Raw genomic sequence first — 19,199 nt, 5'->3', positions numbered from 1 at the left:
AGTGTTATCACATGTATTTGCTGAAGGGCACACTTTAAGTTAAAAGCCTTTAGACTGATTTATTGTTGTGGTTGCTTTGACAGCCACTGTGGATCCAGTCATGCGTTCATCTTCACATTCTTACTGCACGAGAACGCCTAAATAGTTTTTCTGTTTTTGCTGAAGAGCTCTTTTCCGGGTTTTACACACAGTAAAGCATAATATTAAGAACATTATCAGGTGGCTTTTTATTGATTTAAAGTGGCCACACCCAGAGAAACACACAAACTTTCTTACCCCTGATAGATGTCACACTGCTCCACACACTCAGTGCCACGTCTGAAGGTTTTGCAGGACACACACTGGCTGGGCCCCGGACCCCAACAACCCCCCTCACACAGCGGGTGACAAACCTGCCCCTCCGTCTCTGAAAACACAGAGACAACAGAGCGTGAAGCACAGTGGACTTTTTTTATATCCTCAAACAGATAACAAGACTCACAATCACTGTGGTTAGTTTTATATGTCAGTTTATGAGCACTAAAACCACAGAGGCTTAAATCTCTTTAACTGACAAATACTTAAAAATCCCAGTAATGCAAAAACAAAACAAAACTACAGACAAGCACTTCTCATCCACTGCCAATATTTACTATGCAACAACATCTATTCATGTTGTTTAAAACAATAAAACATTATTCTCTGCATGGTAATTACTGCAGCAGTTTAATTCAATAAACATACCTGAATCTTATATTTGCCTGAGTAACTAGGCTATGATGTGCAAAGTACAACCCAGTAACTTTAATGCACCTTCTGCTCTGAATGCATGACGTCTGTGTTCACCTACCACACACTTGGGGGTCCTGGTTCTGTCTGACGATTCGGTGGGGTCCCTGGGTGGGATGGAGGAGAGTGTTCCAGGGCAGAGAACTGGTGTAACACAACTGAGAGTTGTTGTACATCAAGACCAAACCTCCACTGACGCTGCGTAGTGAACGCAACCCAAGAGAACGGATGTGTAGGTTCTGGACGGCCAGTGAAAACACACCCCTAAGCAGACAGAGAGGTTGGGAGTAATCAGACAGTGGGTTCAGGATATCAAGGGAAAACAAAACGCAAAAATGTAATCAAGAGAATTTAAATCGCCAATGAAGCTACAGAAAGAAATAATACTGCACAAGGAAGAAAAGGAACAGAAATGGATGAAAAACCACAAGATTGCCTATTCCAAAGAACTGTAATGGATAATAGCAGATGTTATTGTAAAACAGTGCTAAATATGTGGGGTGGAAACCACAAACAATGTGATGCTAACAATACATTGCCCACAATATTGATAGCATCCATTTAAGTGATTCTGTGATACTCAATACTTGCAGACAGTCATCTACGATACATCGCGATAAAACCTAAAAATGGGAAAAGGGGGAAAAAAAGGAACTGTGTATTATTTTCAATTAATTAGCATTCTGATTGGCTTTCTTCTACTGTGAACCATTTTTCCACTGGGAGTTCCTTCTTCTGCTACCCTGAGTTTGCCAATTTCTATTTTATTTACCTTTATTTATTTCATGAGTGCCACCACACAGCGTCAGGTCAAGTTGGCTACGACAAGCCATTTAGAGAGCCTGAATGTTTTAAAAATATTATTTGGCACCACTGTTTTAATAAAATATCACAAGATTAGCATACGCAATATATTGCTTGGATATATTAATAATTTATCTCACAGATGTCACACTTGTCCCTGTGACCTATTTTCAGCTTGCTGCACTACAGAACGTCCCAGACTCTGAAGCAGTGCTGGCTAATAATTAGCATTTATTACAGTGAAAGTGAACAAACAGCCTCAACTGAATCAGACACATGGTGGGGGAGAAAAAAAAAACAGAGCACAAAACACTTTGTGGGTGGATGGACATCAACACAGTGGCATGTGGCGTCACATACAACACAGTAAGACACTGATACGATGAATAGAAGATGACATTTTTTTTATAACTATATATATATGCAGTTAGTATGTATGCTTACTTTTTCGTGTTTTTGGTGTTTTAAGAATTATTATATCATATGTTGTACTCTTATCTGAAAAAAAAATATGTTCAACAATCTAGTTGAATGTTTGTTTACAGCTTTTCTGCAGGTTTACTGATAATAAAGTTGATAATAAAACCACAACATAAGGCAAGCTACTACAGTTTTAGCTGAAACCGTGCAGGGTTAATGTGTAGACAGACAGACAAGAGTAAGTACTGGTGAGCATACAGACATACAGACATGCCGTCTGAAAGTCTTACTTGTAAAGCATCCTGCCTCTGATCACCCTCAGGTTCTCAAAAACACTAAGGTCAGTCCACTCTTCTGGCCAGGCATCGATGTACAAGTAACCTGCAAATTACATGAGACACAGGTACTATAAATACTCTGGCAGAGAAGACTTCTGTGTGCCATTAAATGGAAAATTAGACTGAACTGGGGAAATTGCATGTAAAAGAAAAATTTATTTGTTTTTCTTTTCACGGTAGAAGCTTACAGAAACGGCTCAGTACCTGTAATCTCCTCCAGTTTCTTGAAGGCACTTAGCTGCTCCAGGGTCAGGCCTGATTTGTTGGTCACTGGGTCCCTGGACAGCAAAACGCAATCTGATTATCATGCTTTCTGCCGTGAATAAAAATATTAATTTGAGTGTGATCTTTTCCTGTTTAAACTTGGACATGGCAAGAATTGCCTCCATCTTTGTAGGACACTCGAGCCACTGAATTACAACATCTTTCAGTGTGTCAGGAAAACATTTTCCATAATATACTGTACTTGCACCAAAGCTTTTGCATTCTGTTTGCCTGAACAAGTGGTTCAGGTTAGCCCATATTTATTTTGTTCACACTTCACAATACAAAAGATATCATGCATGGTTATTGTGAACAGTTGGCACAAACTGCAGAAGATCATTTATTAAGATCTGGCATCACTACATGTCACGTAGGCAGATCCAGCAGCTTTGTATTAAATGCCCAAAGAGAACATGTGTGGAATAGTTTGACTTAACCTATATTTAGTATTGTATACAGTTCACTCTTACTGTCCAGGCACTGTTAGTAAACATAGCTCTACAGCATTTGAAAAAGATTTTCATCAGAAGAGATTGTCTTTTTAGTAAGTGCACATATTGGACCACATTTTCTTCCTTAACATAAAGACTCCAGTAAAGTAGAAACCATACAGTCTGTGTGTAAAGCACATCTAAAGTGTTTGGCCTGGGTGGCAGCTCTTTGCTCAACTCGCACAAAGAACTGAGCACTAAATGTTTCTGCAAAGTCAAATATTTGAGGTACTGAATAGGAGATATGTGACACTGTGGCAGATAAGAATCTTGGGCATCAAACTGCTCCTTGTGTCTCCGAAAGTGCACGACTGTTAGGTTTACATTGAGGTAATTATGTTAGTAATTCATGATATTGTAGTTTGACCCGTATGCCTCTTACCTTGCAAAGCTCTGAGGGTGGAAGGCCAGACTACCAAAAATCTTCTTGCACTTGTTGAACTGCTCCACATTGGAAGATGTTACCATGGTGGCACCTTGGCTGCCCATGACACCGAGGTTGTCCATACCCAGACCATAACACACTTCAATACAAACGACAAAGGAAAATGACAACAGATTTGAACCAATTCATCCTAAATCCAAACATTAAACTGAATTTATTAAAGATGCCCAATGTACCACGAAAGAAAAGATCAAATCTCCCATATGAACCAGGACATCGTCTGTGCTCTATTAAACATTATGTAGTGTATTGCATCGAACACTTGAAGGAATACATTAATCCGACAGTTTACAACTTGAAGGAAAACGGGCAGTCTTAGCAGCATGAGTTTACTCAACTGTAGAGATAAAGTAAAAAGAAAGATATTTACAAACCAAAAATGATGTACCTTAATCAATTAATAGGTCTCTTAATTTACCAAATGTAATTCATGAGACAAACTCAAATGAAAACAACAACTTCTGCAGAAACAGGTTGTGTCACTTTGCACCTTTGTCAGCACGCAATCCATCAGCACATCAGGACGAGCAGCTTAAAACATAACCATCTGTGCTCTAACACCGTGTCATGCACGTACAGAATGCATAACTAAATTAAATGCAGAACATCTGTTATGTAATGTTTGAGCTACATATTGTGAAACAGCTTTTAGGGCTGGACTTCACGATAGCTCCCGTATACAATGTATGGCCACTTCATCAGGCACACGTCTTCTAATGCTGGGTAGGACACACTTGGTTGACAGAACAGGCAACTCTTCAAGAAATAGATGGAACAAGGTGCTGGATTCATGCCCTAAAGATTCTGGTCCTTGATGACATGATGGCAGTTGCATCAGATTTTCTGTCTGCAAATTCATGCTATTCTCCTGGTCCATCACAAGCCAAAGGTGCTTTATTGGATTCACATCTGATGACTGTGGAAACTGTGGACTACACTGAATTCATTGTTATGTTGGTGGAAAGATGCTCAAGAGGGCTGGTGATTCCTCACATGGTGTATTATTTTGCTGGAAGTCGCCATAAGAATTTGGGTAACCTGTGTCATAAACAAAAGCACATGATCAGTGTGCTGTGGCTTTTAAGTAGTGTTCAGTTGGTGTTAAGAAGCACAAACCGTGCCAGAAAAACACTCCCAACACCATTACACCATCAGAACCAGCTTGAACTGTTGACACAAACCAAGATGGTTTTGTTTTTGTCATTTTGTTGACTCAGAAGTGAAACTGAATGTGGACCCATCCATCCATTTTCTTCCATTTTTCTGGGGTTGGGTCATAGTGGCAGCCGGCTAAGCAGGTCATTCCAGACGTCACTCGTGACAGCACAACTTTTCAGTTCCTTCTAAGGGCAACCAAGACGTTCCCAGGTCAGATGAGATATGTAATCCCTCCAGCGAGTTCTGGGTCTACTCCAGTGTCTCCTACCAGTCTGATGTGCCATGAAAACTTCCAAAAGAAGGCATCAAGAAGGCTTCACAATCGGATGCCTAGACCAAGTCAGCTGGCTGTTTATGACATGAAGAGGCAAGAACTATAATTCAAATTTCCTCTGAATGTATCACCCTATCGCTAAGGCTGAGCACAGCCACCCAACGGTGGAAAGCCATTTTGGGCACTTATATCTGTGACCTCATTCTTTCAGTCGCTACTCAGAGCTCACAATCATAAGTAAGGGCTGAAACGTAGATCAACTGGTACATCGAGAGCATTGCCTTCTGACTCAGCTTCCTCGACAGTTCGGTACATTGCCAGTATTACTCCTGAAGTTGATCCAATATGTTTGTCCATGTTCCTGCCAGTGGGGTCCCACATTAAAGGTCAGTTGGATTTTTGTCAGATTGAACCAACCAGTTCTACTCTAATCTCTTTTGTTGACAAGTCACAGAACCCAAATTCACTTGATGTTTTTGTATTTGTCCTAAAGTTGCTTAGATGCCTTTGCTTCCTATTTTGATGCCTTGTGTTAACAGCAGCTAAACCTCTTGATCATGTCGGCATATTATTATGTACAGAGATGCATTACTGAGGAGACGTACATGTTAACCTAATAAAGCCATGGCTGTAAATGATGTATTGAATCTAAATGCATATGTGTCAACACAGACAAAACCACAGTCACAATCTCTCACCTTTGGGACAGTCTCCGTGACAGGTTTCACATTTCTGCGTCTCCAGTCCATCAGGATGGGTGATGATAACTTCCTGGTTGGCTCGTGGACAAACCAAAGTACAGGCCACTTCCATAGCCAGATAGTTATCTACAAAGAGGGAGACAGAGGTTTCAAAGGGCGATCGTCCAGCAGGAAAAGTTACTATTAATTAAGCGTACTGAAATCTTTAAGTCTGAAAATCTTGGCATCTACATCCTGTCATGAAGGTGTCCTATAGACAGACAGTTAATTACAAGCTGTTCTAGTTCTCTTCAACTGGATTGTTTTGAAAGTTCTTACATGGACATGTCTTGACACAGGTGGCTCCAAAGGTGAATTTTTTGTTTGGGTTGGGTTTGGTCTGAAAGGTGACGGGGTCATAGATGGTGGGGGGAGGACAGTCCCTTATACACACACCGCTGTTGTTGAAGTGACGACACACCTGGAGACAGGAGGAAACAAGTTAGTGTGTAATCAGAAAATACTGTCTGACAACATAATGAGACGTCATTGCAGATAACAGACAATCTTACCAGACAGTCTGAGTCTTTGGGTCCTGTGCATCCAGCAGCACACTGCATGTGACAGCAGTCATTGGGAAGAGGACCTTTACATCGCTGACAGCCGGATGCACAATCAATTCGTGTCCCTTTAAACAAAAAGGTCGGAGGTCAACATTTTTAGCTACACTTCACCTGCTCCGGGTATTTTTCCAGTGAAAACCAAACGGTATCATTGTGCACATGATTTTAACTCACGAGTTTGGCAGTCCTGTGCAGTTTCTCCCCAGCAGCTTTTCCCACATTCAGAGGCACAATTTGGACCTGCACCAGAAGAAACCCAGCAATGATAAATAAGGATAGCTGAAAACTTACCCCTCACTTATATAAGTTAACAAGAGGGAAAAGAGACTCTGAGTCTACAGTCATGTTAGCAGATCTGTGGGTCTGTAAGGCAACACTATGTTTCATCACAATTGTCTTTGGATGGTCAAATATATTCAACAATTTCTTTAATTTTCCAAAACAAACTTACAACCTTTATGCCTACTTTATGCAGTGATTTAAAGGTGTGTAGTGTTGATAACGTAAGCAGGTGTTGAACTTTTCTCTCATTTGTTTTTCTATGTTATACAACTACCTGTGGAACTTTTAGGTGCAGATAACCAAGCGCAACATGATCAGTTCCTGATTTCGCCATCAGTGTCACCTCTCAGGGAGGACTGTGTGAAAATGTACACCTTTTATGGCTAAGCCTAAACAATGTCGTATGTACCACACTCATTAGGCTGCTTTTCATTCTGCCTTCAAGTCTGGAGCAACTTTGCCATCAGACAAGAGAAGGCAGAGTTTGGACACCACAGCATTATCTAGTTAATTTATAGAAACTACAAAACTAAAGGATAAATAAATACGATGATTAAAATTTGTGACTGTGGGGACTTTGCATACACTAGGGAAACCATGGGTGTTAATACAAATGTTGGTTATTATAAGAGACTCAATAAATTGATCTAGAGCGACGGATCGGCACCTTAGTTTTTCCTGCTAACTTGATGATATTATGCAATTAAACCTACAACCAAAAAGCAAATGTAAGGTTTATTAGAAAGGGATTAGTTTAAAAAAAGCACTTACATGATCAGCACAGAATTAATCCAAGGGGTGAAATGCATGTTTGCAGCTAATTTGACTTCAAACTCAGTTCTTCATTTCAAAGTAAATTGTAGAAAAATGCCAATGTGTTACCAAGGTACAGGATTACAAGATGGTGCCACATTCATTTTAATGGAAGTTCCTAAATAACATAAATGGCTTAAAAGTTTTCCAAGATTCCCCACTGAGCCATCTGGATGTCTTTCACACTTCAGCAGTTTCAGCTGCAGACACCACAAAAAAACATAGTGGTTGCTATTATTATATATTCTAGTCGATTCAGAGTCCGCTGGGAGGACTTTTTGTTCTATACTAGCGCAGAAGTTCGCCATCTATGTATTCCACACATTCACAATGCTGCCCTTAAAATGTAGTCACGAGGCTTCCATATACTTTGGGCTGCACTTTAATGTCCACAAAAGGGTCTGTACAAGCCCTCATTAATTTCAGAAGACAATGTGCTTCACGTTTTTTTGGTGATGGATGGAGAAGTTGTGGTGATCTGGCATCTACAACCAAAACATGGTGGGCAAACTTTTACTTATATGTGGACAGTAAGCTGTAGGATAAGTGAGTCTCTTTAATACACATTATATAGTTTTTCTTCGCAATATTTGACAAAAGAATTTCTTCTGGGATTGATGAAGTTTTATCTTATCTTGCAGTGTTTTTTTCTGTCTGAAATTTCCAATCAATCAGCAGCTCACAGTTTGGGGCTCGAGGCTGCAGTCGGAGCTGCTTGGCGTGGCGGTTCTGCTCGTCCACAGTGTCCCTCCAAATGATGTTCTGAGGGTCCGGGAAGCAAAGATGGGAGTTCCCCCAAAAATACACCCCACCAAACAGGATCTCTGCAGGAGATACAATACATAAGAGGACCTCAGCAACTTATGCTTTAAGTTGATAACAGGTGCTAAACAATAAAGACGGCCACTAAATCCCTACTATAATTTCTAAATCTTGTCATTTCATTGAAAAACTTTAAAGTTTTAAAGATGGTAGATTATACAGATAAAATGAACAAGCCAAACAACATGGCTTATTGATTCAGCTCAGAGTGAAATCTCAAAGCTCTGCTGCTCTATTATCTGACCTGTAAGTTTACGGAGTCGGAGCGTCCTGAGCCCCTGGTTGGCCACAGTGTTATCCAGTACAGCCAGCGCATAGCTGGAGTTGTACAGCTGGCTGCCTCTTATGATGCGGAGGTTGTCTAAAGGCACCAGGCTCACTGAAACATGGGCAACAAGTACATAACCCTGCACCTCCACGATCCCCTGGTGAAGAAGAGACAAGAAACAGGTAAGTCTACAAAACACTGAAGCTAGCCAAGCTAATTAACTAAATGCAATTTGTAGCGTTATTAAAACTTAGCTTTGTATGTAATGAATATGCTTCATTTGTGTGAACACTTGGTATCCACTGTAACGATACCTGTAGGAAGGAGAGGTCAGGGTTTCCATGGAGGTGTGTAATCTCTAGGTTGCCGTGGACAACCTGGCAGCCAGTGTAGAGCAGCCTCAGGGTCTCGTAGTGGTTTTCCAGGCTGGAGGGCAGGGCCAGCTTCATGTCTGTACCCAGGCAGACTGCAACACAGATAACAACACCCTTCGTTTATTGTAAGTGCATATAGAATTAAACTTTCTTACCATCAACCAAACTAATTTTGAAAAAAAAAAGTGCCTGTTGACTAATTAATTAAAAAAAAAACTGTCTCAATTCTGAGATTCCAGCTTCTTAAATGTGAATATTTTTTCCTGGTTCTCGACTCCTCTATGACAACGAATTTATTGAAGACAAGACCAAACAGGACGTCATCTTGAAGCTAAACAATAGTCCTCTCCATTCTCTGACATTTTATATACCAAATGACTGCTTAATCAAGAAAATAATCAGCAGATTAATCAACAGTGGAAATAAACGCTTATTGCAGCCATAATTAACAATGATCAAAAGATTAAATGATAATAAAAATAATCATCAGTGACGTTGCTAAAACAAATTTAAGTAAGTATTATAGAGACACAGTCCCTTTGTTGTGATAAACATAAAGTCCAGAACAGTCTGTCAATAAAACAATAAATATTATAAATGTAAACTGCGAAATATAGCAAGTAAAGTCTTCCAATAACACTTCTCTGTTGATTTTTTTAATTCTTATTTATTTTTTTACTTTTTCGATAATATTTTGTCTCACAATTAGTGTCCATTTGTCATTTTTGGAAGATCTGTAAATGAGATGTGTAGAAAAGTTAGGTTTTTTTTCTGAAATATCATGATTATATGAACAAGAGGAGTGCAAGAGGTTCTTCCAGTGTTTACAGTTTCTAGCTCTGATAAATGGTGTAAATTTTGCAGTTTAAACAACAATAACATGCCTTTCAAACTCACTGGTGGGTTTGGGTTTTCAGAAAGTTAAAGTTAGAGGCAGAGCTGCAGCAAGCAATTATTTTCATTGCTGATTAATCTGTTGATCATTTTCTTGATCAATCAATTAGCTGTTTGGTCTTTATAATGTCTGAATATGGTGAAAGGCATTTCCCGAACCCCAAGACAATGCCTTCAAATGTTTCTTTTTGGTCTACAACCCAAAGATATTCAGTTTAATGGCACAGAGGAGGAAAAACACTGAAAAGAGTCACATTTAAGATGCTGGAATCAGAGAATTTTTACTTTTTGCTTCCTAAAAAAGTGCTCAAACCAATGAAATGATTATCAAAAAAAGCAAAGGATTCATTTAAGTGTTGACAGCTACTTGAATAATTGAAGCTCTAGTCAAAGACAGAGGATCTTCTGTAGGCCTGTAAATTCAAACACCGACTGATGATGTACTCCACATAGTTTGACTGTGTAACTGTTTGCAAGCAGCCTTGAAATACAAACCCACATGCAGCGCCTCTGTCCGTCTCTCAGCCTATATGATATATTTTCCACTGGCAGCAGAGAGCACAGATTCCCCACAGTGGGTCACACACAGCATTACATTCAGGGTCATACAGCATTACAATTCACAGGGGCTTTTGCAGACACATAGCTCCCATGCCTTAGCAGGCAGTCACACAGTGGACAGTCCCTCCTCTTTGGAGGTTATAAATGACTTCCTCTGGCTTCCTTCCAACAGCCCTTCAATAGTCAACCCACTTCTCCTGATTAAAGCCCGTCACCCCCAGCCCTGTGCTATCTCCGTCTCTCCTTCTAGAAAAGACGGTTGGATGGACTCTGATACACCATCGGAGGAAGAGGAAGTCCTGGCTGATGATTTCATGATACACCGAGGTTCAGCAGAGTGCAGGTGGTGTGTTCTTATCTAGTGTGTGCGTCTGCCACATGTAAAGTTTCCTGATGATGCCACAGTGCTCAGCCGTTGACCCATATTGCAAATCAGTTAAAGAGTATCAGGCGATAAAGCATAAATATGGTCCGCATTAAAATCTGACAGCCTGCTACTGCAGCAAATGGGTCTATGATTAACAGTGCAGCTGCCAAAAATACACACCCAGCCGTCGCAGCTTGTGTCAAATAACAAATCAAATGACTAATCACTGCCTCTTTCAGTAATGTCATCATGGAAAATAGTGTTACATGTCAAGCCAGGAAGGGAGCTGTGCTTTTATTCCCCAGAATTTTAATCATTTTCAATAAGACGCAGTATCGAAACAGTAACAGGAGTCCCTGGAAGTCGCACACACATCTCCAGATGGGGGGATTAGGTAAATGTGCCGCAACAGAAAGCACAACGGAGCACATTTTCCATTTCTGAAAAGTGTGCGCGGAGCCCATTCACAGCTTCCTCTCCTTTTATTCCCTCATTGTTTGACTTCCAAAAGTCTCTCAGCAACGCCGGTGTGAGCGTGGCCTTGTGAGGAGCTGCCCACCCCTCCATCCCCACAGCCTAAAATACTCCCTCTTTTATCACTCTCCTTGCTCTCTCTGCCCACTGTCATGTCACTATCCCCACCTTCTACTTTCTAATTCACTCATGACATCTGTTTTAGGTCGAGAGTCAAGTTATCTAAAAATCTTCCTCTCTCCGTCCATTTCTTCCAAGTGAATTCTCTCAAATCCCGTGAGTTGCCGTCCAACTGTTTTTGGCCTCTGGAAAGTGTCATTTCACAGAATCGCGCGTCGTTGCATATCTAAAAGATGACACGCTTGTATGTGTTTCACCAGTTGAAGGCTGTGGGGTGGGCAGTAGACACTGGGCTGTAGGTCCGGACCTTGTTCAAAGACGAGTCGCTAACCTGTGACCTTCCAGCTCACAAGACGAACACTGTGTCTGACAGATCAGCAATAAAACACAAATGACTACCACTGACATCCAGGCACACACACTTAAACACATTAGTGCTGGTTCCTGCACAGCATCTAATGGTAACTTGGCAATGGAAACTTCCACAGCTCAGGTGTTTAAATGATTAACAACAGCAAGAAGGAGGGAGTATTTTTACCCTCCTGCCTGTTCTCCACATTTTGATTCTTCTGGTGTGGAAGCTTTTGATATTTCAGCTTATTTCTCCTCAGCATGAATTCATTGTTCTGACCTAAACATGGAGACAAAACAGGATCTTGATTCAGACTCCACAATACAGATTTTGCCATTTCAGTCTACATAAAAGACACAAGGCTTTTGCTTATTTGAAACAAGGCAGCGGTAGAAATAGGTTTTGTGTGCAGTCTTTTTAGAATGTAACAGTTAAGTAGCATATGAAATTAAATTCAAAACATACTTAATCCATCAGTATAGTCGACACAAAGAACTTGTCATAGCAACTCCTCATTTCCCCCAATAAGAGTCTAACTAATACTGAAGTTTTAGGGAAAATACCAATTTTTCTGGAGTTAAAATTGATCTGACATTGATATATCAGCCAGTATTATTATTATAAATGTACACACTTCCTTATGTAAGAGCAACATTGAATAGGAAAAATTATGGGATCCTTGTTTTAGTTAGCAAATTACTGTGAAGATATCGCTCGACTCCGCACTCTGCTACATGTGCTGCAGACAAATAAAGCTTTTTGTTAGGGGTGATGTGTTTCTAAATTTTTAAACAAAGACTTAAATTATTACTGCAAATATACGCATACAAAAAGTGGCAGATGTTACTGTGTAAGAAAGACAAAAGTGATCTTGGGAGAGAACAGGAAACCCTGCATACTTTCTCACCTTTGCACACCTGGATAACCACTACGTGACGAAGGCGTGACGGCTGTATCCTGCTGAAGTTGTAAGACTGTCACAACACCCAAACATGACAGCGGAAAAGTATGGGATCATCCAACAGGCACTCGTGTTGGAGCTTATCGATGCCAGTAAGTTCTCTAAGCTAACAATCCAACATTCACATCTGCGTAAAGGCACCAGATGTGGGAAAATGTGAAAGTAAAACTAGGCTTGAATTTGTCCTTTACTTCTGGAGTGCATCACTATCAAAACCTCAGAGGAAAGTTTGTCTTGAGACGTTCCATGCTGCAGAGACGTGATTTGAACTACTTCTGTTTGAGCTTCTACACTTGTGTCACTTCACATTTTTTAATACTACTTGTACTAGAAACTTGTTTACCAATACTTAGATTACCAAAAAAAAAAAAAGTTAGCATGCATCATACGATTTCTGTGTAACGTCAGCTGATGAAAAGCAAATGAACAGAAAGTCGATCGTCCAGTCTCTGTTGCAACACACTTTAAGATGAATTCCTGTTAAAGACAAGGAGCTCCTACCTGCTCTGTCTGGGGAGGAGCACCGAGTAAAGGACTGATATCTACAAATTTCCCCCCCGTGCTCATTTCTTCAGTTAATAGAGACAATCAATGTAAAATACCTCACAGATGGTCACAGGGACTTAAATATCTCAGGTGTCTGAATCTTGAAATGCAACTGGATTGTTTTCATTATTAATCAACAACTAAATCTTCAATTGTTTTGATGTATACAACACCAACTTTTTGAGAGCTCAGGTTTTAATCTTACAATGATCACAAATACGCAAAACCTGAGGATATGACATATGAGTACTAAAAAGTCACAAATAAGAAGCTGCTTATACAATTCATTTAGTCATTTAAAATTATTCGCAGCCCATTTGACATTGATTAACCGACTAAATATTGACTTGTTTTTGTTGTAATGAACATGTTCTAATCTCCTTATGTGCAAAAAGTGAAATTGTATCAATAGTACAAAACAGCCTGACCTTTTTCCTTGTAATGGATTGCATCATGTAAGAATTAACAATAACTGATTTGGTCCTAAATTGGCTTTAAGACAGGATGTGGCGACTGCAAGCAGCCTGTACTGACTGTGTTGTACTGACAGGCTGCTTGAGACAAACTGAACGCCAGCTTGAAGCCACACCTGTGTGTGGCAGCGAGCCAGTTAGCACAGGGAGTGTGCATGTGTGTTTACCAGAGTGTGTACAGTAAGTGACACAAACGCGATGCTACTGCAGGAGTTGGACTGAATCATGGTGGAAGAGCCTGCTGTGTGACACACCAGAACAATCAACAAGATCCTCTGGCCTCCGCTCTCCTCTAATGGGTGAGATCCCTGCAAAGCTCAGCGCAAACAGAACAAGCTGATCCAACAGGACTTTCTCTGTCAGTGTATTAACCCCTCAGATTTACCATGTCAGTCCCGATTCTACTGCAGGCCTAATCCTAGCAACATGTCTTGCATAAACTTCACATTTCTCCCAACCTCCCCGAACACATTCTTTCTTCTTCGTCACTCTACTGCCCAGGAAGAAAAAAACAGGTATTGCTCAACAGACAAGCAGAACAGGATCTGTACTGTACTGAAGCCATGAACTCCTCGCTCATTCACGCCGTCGTGAACAGACTGCAGTCACAAAAACACAGACATGCAGCAATGCAGCATCGGAGAATCTCTCGCATTCGTTACAGCATGTGTGCCAGAGCTTGAGAGCAACTGCAGCAAGATTTAAAAGGACTATATACAGAGAGTGCAGACAAGAGTGTGAATTAGGCCACTGCAATATGATGAAAAATAACAGACTACCTTCTAAAAACAAGTATTCACTGAATGTGTTAACAGGCTCCTGCCGGTTTGCAGAGTTTACAGTCATCACACTGATTAATACTATAACAAGTTAAAATAGGCTTAACAGTAACAAAAAATAATAATATTAATAAAAATGAGTGACAAAAATTAACCAGGGGTCGCCTTACAGGGTTTTCTCAGCGCCGATATCGGTACCAAGGACTAGTAATTAAGCAGCCCAATAACAGATATTTGGAAGTGATAGACATTTCCAGGAAAAAATTTAATCTTAGTGTCAAAATTTTGAATAACACAAACTTGAACACAAAACTGGTTGGCATGTGATTGTTGAATTTTTGCTTTACAAATGTTAAATTCATAGAAAAGCAGTTATGCAACAGTGTTGATTGGTTTTTACTGGTGCTTTTATTGGTGACCAATCAGATAATGATGTAGGCTGGACATTGTTTGAGACCACATCAGGAATTACTTTTTTTAAAAAAATAAAAAGGCCTATAATCTGAAAAATATCGGATCTGTTTATTGGTTGATCTCCTTCAACTATGTGGCGATGGAAAGTATGATAAAGATCACTTCCAAATGATACTTCCCTTTCTGATACAGGGTCACAATTAGAGGTTATAATTTGTGTTTTAAATTATTTTTGCATACAGCAGAACAACGTATAAGAAAAACTCATTATTATTAGCTGAAGGATGTAAAGTTACTGAGAAAATATAATCAGTTTTTACAATATTTATGGATGTGGTTTGTCAAACAGGAAGCATGGAAATGGTATTGTTATTATTTGCCACTTATTAATTACAATAAAACAGAAATACATATAACTAAGCTAATCGACAACTAAAACTATAGCTGGTGGCCTTTCTATTTATTTGACCATGATGTCATTCTGCCGATACAATAAGGGATAATGCTGATCTGAAATGATAATATGTTTTCACCTTTGTTTCTCATCATGAACGCTGAATCAAGGGGTGACAGTACGTAGGGAGAGACTGGAAGGATGGCGGGAAGCGAAGGTAGCAGCTCCGCTCAGCACTGCTATTAGTTTGTCATTTTAAACCCTCAGGCCACAAAGACGCCCATTAAATAATTGCTTCGTTTCTATGCCTTAATCATTATCCAATTATAACTACCACAAAACGGAACATTAACAGATTTTGTGACAAGTTTTTCTTTTTGTCACAGAGGCACAGAACCTGAGTAGAAATTTGGTTTTTGCAGGAGATAAATATTGAAAATCAACACGACTAGTGCGGAAAGAATGAATGTTTTACTCAATTAGTAGTTGAATATTAAAGTAATCGACTATTTTGATAACTAGTGAATCCGTTTTAGCACATTTTTCAAGAAAACAGGTTAAAATCTTCTGAATTCAGCTTCTTAAAAGTGGATATTTTCTGGTTTCTTTACTCATCTATGGCAGTTATCTGTACTTCATTGAGTTGAGAACAAAATGTGTTTGAATTTACGGGACTACAGAAGATCCTTTAGCTAGAACTGCAAAAAATAATCGATTAGTTTTCAGCAGTTAAATGAATCACCTGCTTTTTTAATTAAAAATTCATCGCTTTGAGTATTTTTTTATTTTTAGGAAATAAAAATAAAATTTGAAAAACCTCTTATTCCACCTTCTTAAGATTGAATATTTTCTGGTTTTGTTCCTCTTCTGTGACGGTAAACTGAATACTTTTGGGTTGTTTGTGTGAAACATTATTTTGGGCTTTGGGAAACACTCATTTACATTTTACCATTTTCTCACAACAACAACAACAAAATAATTAACAATGAAAAGAATCATTAGTTTCAGCCCTAAATGCAACTTTATCGAGGAAAATGCTTAATCCGAAATACAGACTACAGATTTCTGTAAATGCAGGCTTAAAGTGTGCAACTCAAACTCAAAGAAAGTATAGGAGAAGGTGCTGGAAGTGTCCTGTGAGGATGGAAACGAGGTCTGCTGGTGGTCTCCTCCTCAGCTCCCAGTGAGTTAGATCAGTAACACACAGTCTAGACTGGTGAGTCACGGCCGGCTGAGTTAACCTGCCAATGAGGCCGATTCCGTCGGACTTAATCACTACACAGCGGGTCTCGCTCAATAGGTGCACTGGAGTGTGACGAGGACATGAACCCTTGCAACCAAAGCCATCGAAGACACACACATACACACAGCGGAGGCCACAGAGTGTGTGTGTGTTGCCAAAAACACTGACATCACAATGCCTATCAGCTGAAAGTAAGACTGCTGAGCTTTATCTACTTGCGTTGCTTAACTCCGAGTGCTGATGCTTCAGAGATCGACACTGTGGAGTAAAGTGCACCAACCAGTTCCCACAAACAATGCAGTCCTATTTGGCAATCACCTCTCCTGTGACTATTGGCTTTGTTTGTGTTTGTGTGTGTAGTAGTCGTAGTGGCATCGGCGGGGGCAGCTAATAAAACGCAGACAGTGGTTTGTACTCATATTTTAGTAGTGGAGTAACAGCAATGACGACACAAATGAAGTATTTCGATGTAGAAATTTCATCCAAAGCTACATCATGGTGATGGTTTGTATATTTATTGCCGGGTGCAGGCGTTCTTTGTCATCAGTGCAAGTTGATAAAAACTGACAAACGCACGTCAATAAAGTCTGCATCGTGGCAGAAATTCTCAGTTATTGATGTCAGTACTGTTGTCCATTAGCCCGAGACACTCTGTGGCTTTTAAAATCAGCTGAACGGACGTATTGACATTTTTGATGCCACCTAAAATTGATTTATATCTGTACAGAAGCCCATTTACAACTACTAATATGTACCAACGCTGCATCAAATGATTATTTCTTTGTTTCTTTGAAAGTATAGCCTAGAAAATTTCATGAAAGCCAAAGTAATGACATAAATATGCTTTGTTTTCTTTTATCTAACCAAAAATTCAAAAGCCAGATATGTGCATAATTTTATTGTAATGTAAGAATAGGAAATGCTGCAAATCCTCACATTTAAAAGTGCTGTAATGATCAAATGATGGGCATTTTCACTTGAAAATGATTTTAACAACTTCATTAATCAATAAAATTGTTCTATTTGAGAAAGACCAATTTCTAGCTGTACAATGAATTGAAGACAACGTAAACTGGTGTTAAAAAAGGAGGGTTGGGTGCAACTTTCTACAAAATAAAGTCGAAAATATATAGATTTATATCTTTACAAGCCTATATGCAACTACTAACATGTCCTAATGTATCTAATCAATATTTTTAGATTAATAGACCATATGTATAGCCTATATATATATATATATATATATATATATATATATATATATATATATATATATATATATATATATATATATATATATATATATGCTTTTGTTTATCTCTGGAAATTCTGAATTTTTCTTCTATCTCACCAAAAATTCAAAGCCAGATATATTCATTATTTTATTGTTATGTACAAGTAGGAAACACAGCAAAACCTTGCATTTAAGAGGCTGTAATGATCGACTGTTGGGCATTTTTTGACTTTAACAATCATTAAAATTGTATTATTTAAGATTGACTAATTGTTAAAGCTCTAAAAGAAATGAAAGAAAATAGAAACTGGTGTTAAAAAGGGGGAAAATGCAACTTTCTTCGTAACAGAACAGATCAAGCACGTAATAAATGAGCTCAATTAAGATTTTTGACACTTTTAAAGCAAAAAACAGGGAAAATATCCTGATTTATATCCTGCAAATCTGCACTTGTTTGCACTTTCAGTTAGCTCTTGTTTTGCTGGCATGCAGTCAAGCTCCAAGTGTGACAAGTGGCCCTCTATCAGACAATGTCCTCTTTGGAGCCAGAAGTGAATAATTGACATCGTCATGATCCCGGGCGACACAATGCACCGCCTGTTGTTGTTGGTTTGTTTTTGTTTACAGCAAAACCAGCACAAACCTGCAAACGCACCAGTAACTTGTGTGTCAGTCCCTCAAGCTGCAAAGCAGGCTCTCATATTTCTTACCTGTTGCAGTGTAACAAGCTGCAGTGTGTATTTGTGCAACAAAACGCTGCTACGTGCGAGTTTTCGGTCCAAGCAGCAAATCTGGTTGTGAGGCTTCTCAGTGACAGGTGTGATTTTTCTCCTTATCAGCGCTTCATAAATCCCACAAGCCTCAGCAGGGACTGGAGAGGACGCGGAGTCACGGAGGAATGTGCTCCTGAACCGCCAGTATTTACTCAAATATACCCAACAGAGTGAGCTGCTATTTCACTAACAAGCAGAGCGTCCATTTTTTGGAGTGTTCTAACCGGGAAAAGCTGTAAAAGTCACCCACCTTCTCTTCCCAACGCGCCCGTCACTCCGAGCAGCACGGCCCCGACAAACAGCAAACTTCTCGCCGCCTCCATCTGCTGAGACCCGGCGCCTCTAGTCCATACTCCAGACTTTGGTGTATTCTACGGTTCCCCGTGAGGGATTGTCGCTGTTTTCGCTTCTCTCTCCCTCCTCGGCTTAGTTTCTCTGTCTTTTTTTTGGCACCGTGTGGTGATTGTCGTTCGTGTCCCAATCTCAGTAACTTCCTCCCGTGAATTCCTTCTGCCCGTTGGTAGTAAAAGCGTGACAGCGCGCAGGAGCAGCGGAGGCGCGCTCCCGTGGAGGCCTGAGCGGGGAGTGGCAGGTTGAGTCAGCCCGCCCCCCCTGCTGCCTGCCCGGCCACACTTGTCCTGATTAACACCCCCTTTACCTGACCATTAGATATAGTCACTTTTCATTTCAGGTCTTTTCTTGGATTTTATACTGGTCTAAAGAAATGAACATAAGGCATGTTGATGTAACATTTTGGCAGTGAAAACACAGGCCCTTATGTTTTTTTGTT

General features: G+C 39.8%; 1 protein-coding gene across 2 annotated transcripts in view; it reads right to left on the bottom strand.

Moving 5' to 3' along the window:
* Nucleotides 1–18,959, bottom strand: part of erbb2 (erb-b2 receptor tyrosine kinase 2) — a 31,023-nt gene extending 12,064 nt beyond the window's left edge. The window contains exons 1-13 of one of the 2 annotated variants that reach the window (XM_023284148.3): nucleotides 18,660–18,959; nucleotides 8,765–8,916; nucleotides 8,427–8,607; nucleotides 8,044–8,184; nucleotides 6,440–6,505; nucleotides 6,215–6,330; nucleotides 5,982–6,123; nucleotides 5,661–5,789; nucleotides 3,468–3,609; nucleotides 2,535–2,608; nucleotides 2,283–2,373; nucleotides 830–1,032; nucleotides 277–406 (exon numbers count right to left, since the gene is read on the bottom strand). In XM_023284148.3, the coding sequence (XP_023139916.2) occupies nucleotides 277–406; nucleotides 830–1,032; nucleotides 2,283–2,373; nucleotides 2,535–2,608; nucleotides 3,468–3,609; nucleotides 5,661–5,789; nucleotides 5,982–6,123; nucleotides 6,215–6,330; nucleotides 6,440–6,505; nucleotides 8,044–8,184; nucleotides 8,427–8,607; nucleotides 8,765–8,916; nucleotides 18,660–18,732 (1,640 nt within the window). In that variant the 5' untranslated portion in view covers nucleotides 18,733–18,959. The remainder of the gene's footprint in view (nucleotides 1–276; nucleotides 407–829; nucleotides 1,033–2,282; nucleotides 2,374–2,534; nucleotides 2,609–3,467; nucleotides 3,610–5,660; nucleotides 5,790–5,981; nucleotides 6,124–6,214; nucleotides 6,331–6,439; nucleotides 6,506–8,043; nucleotides 8,185–8,426; nucleotides 8,608–8,764; nucleotides 8,917–18,659) is intronic. The other variant, XM_023284149.3, reaches the window with a different exon arrangement.
* Nucleotides 18,960–19,199: the final 240 nt, after the last annotated feature.

This window comes from Amphiprion ocellaris, chromosome 18, assembly GCF_022539595.1.
Source record: "Amphiprion ocellaris isolate individual 3 ecotype Okinawa chromosome 18, ASM2253959v1, whole genome shotgun sequence".
In the NCBI taxonomy this organism is placed as follows: Eukaryota; Metazoa; Chordata; class Actinopteri; family Pomacentridae; genus Amphiprion; species Amphiprion ocellaris.
This window is presented reverse-complemented; position numbering and strand designations above follow the sequence as displayed.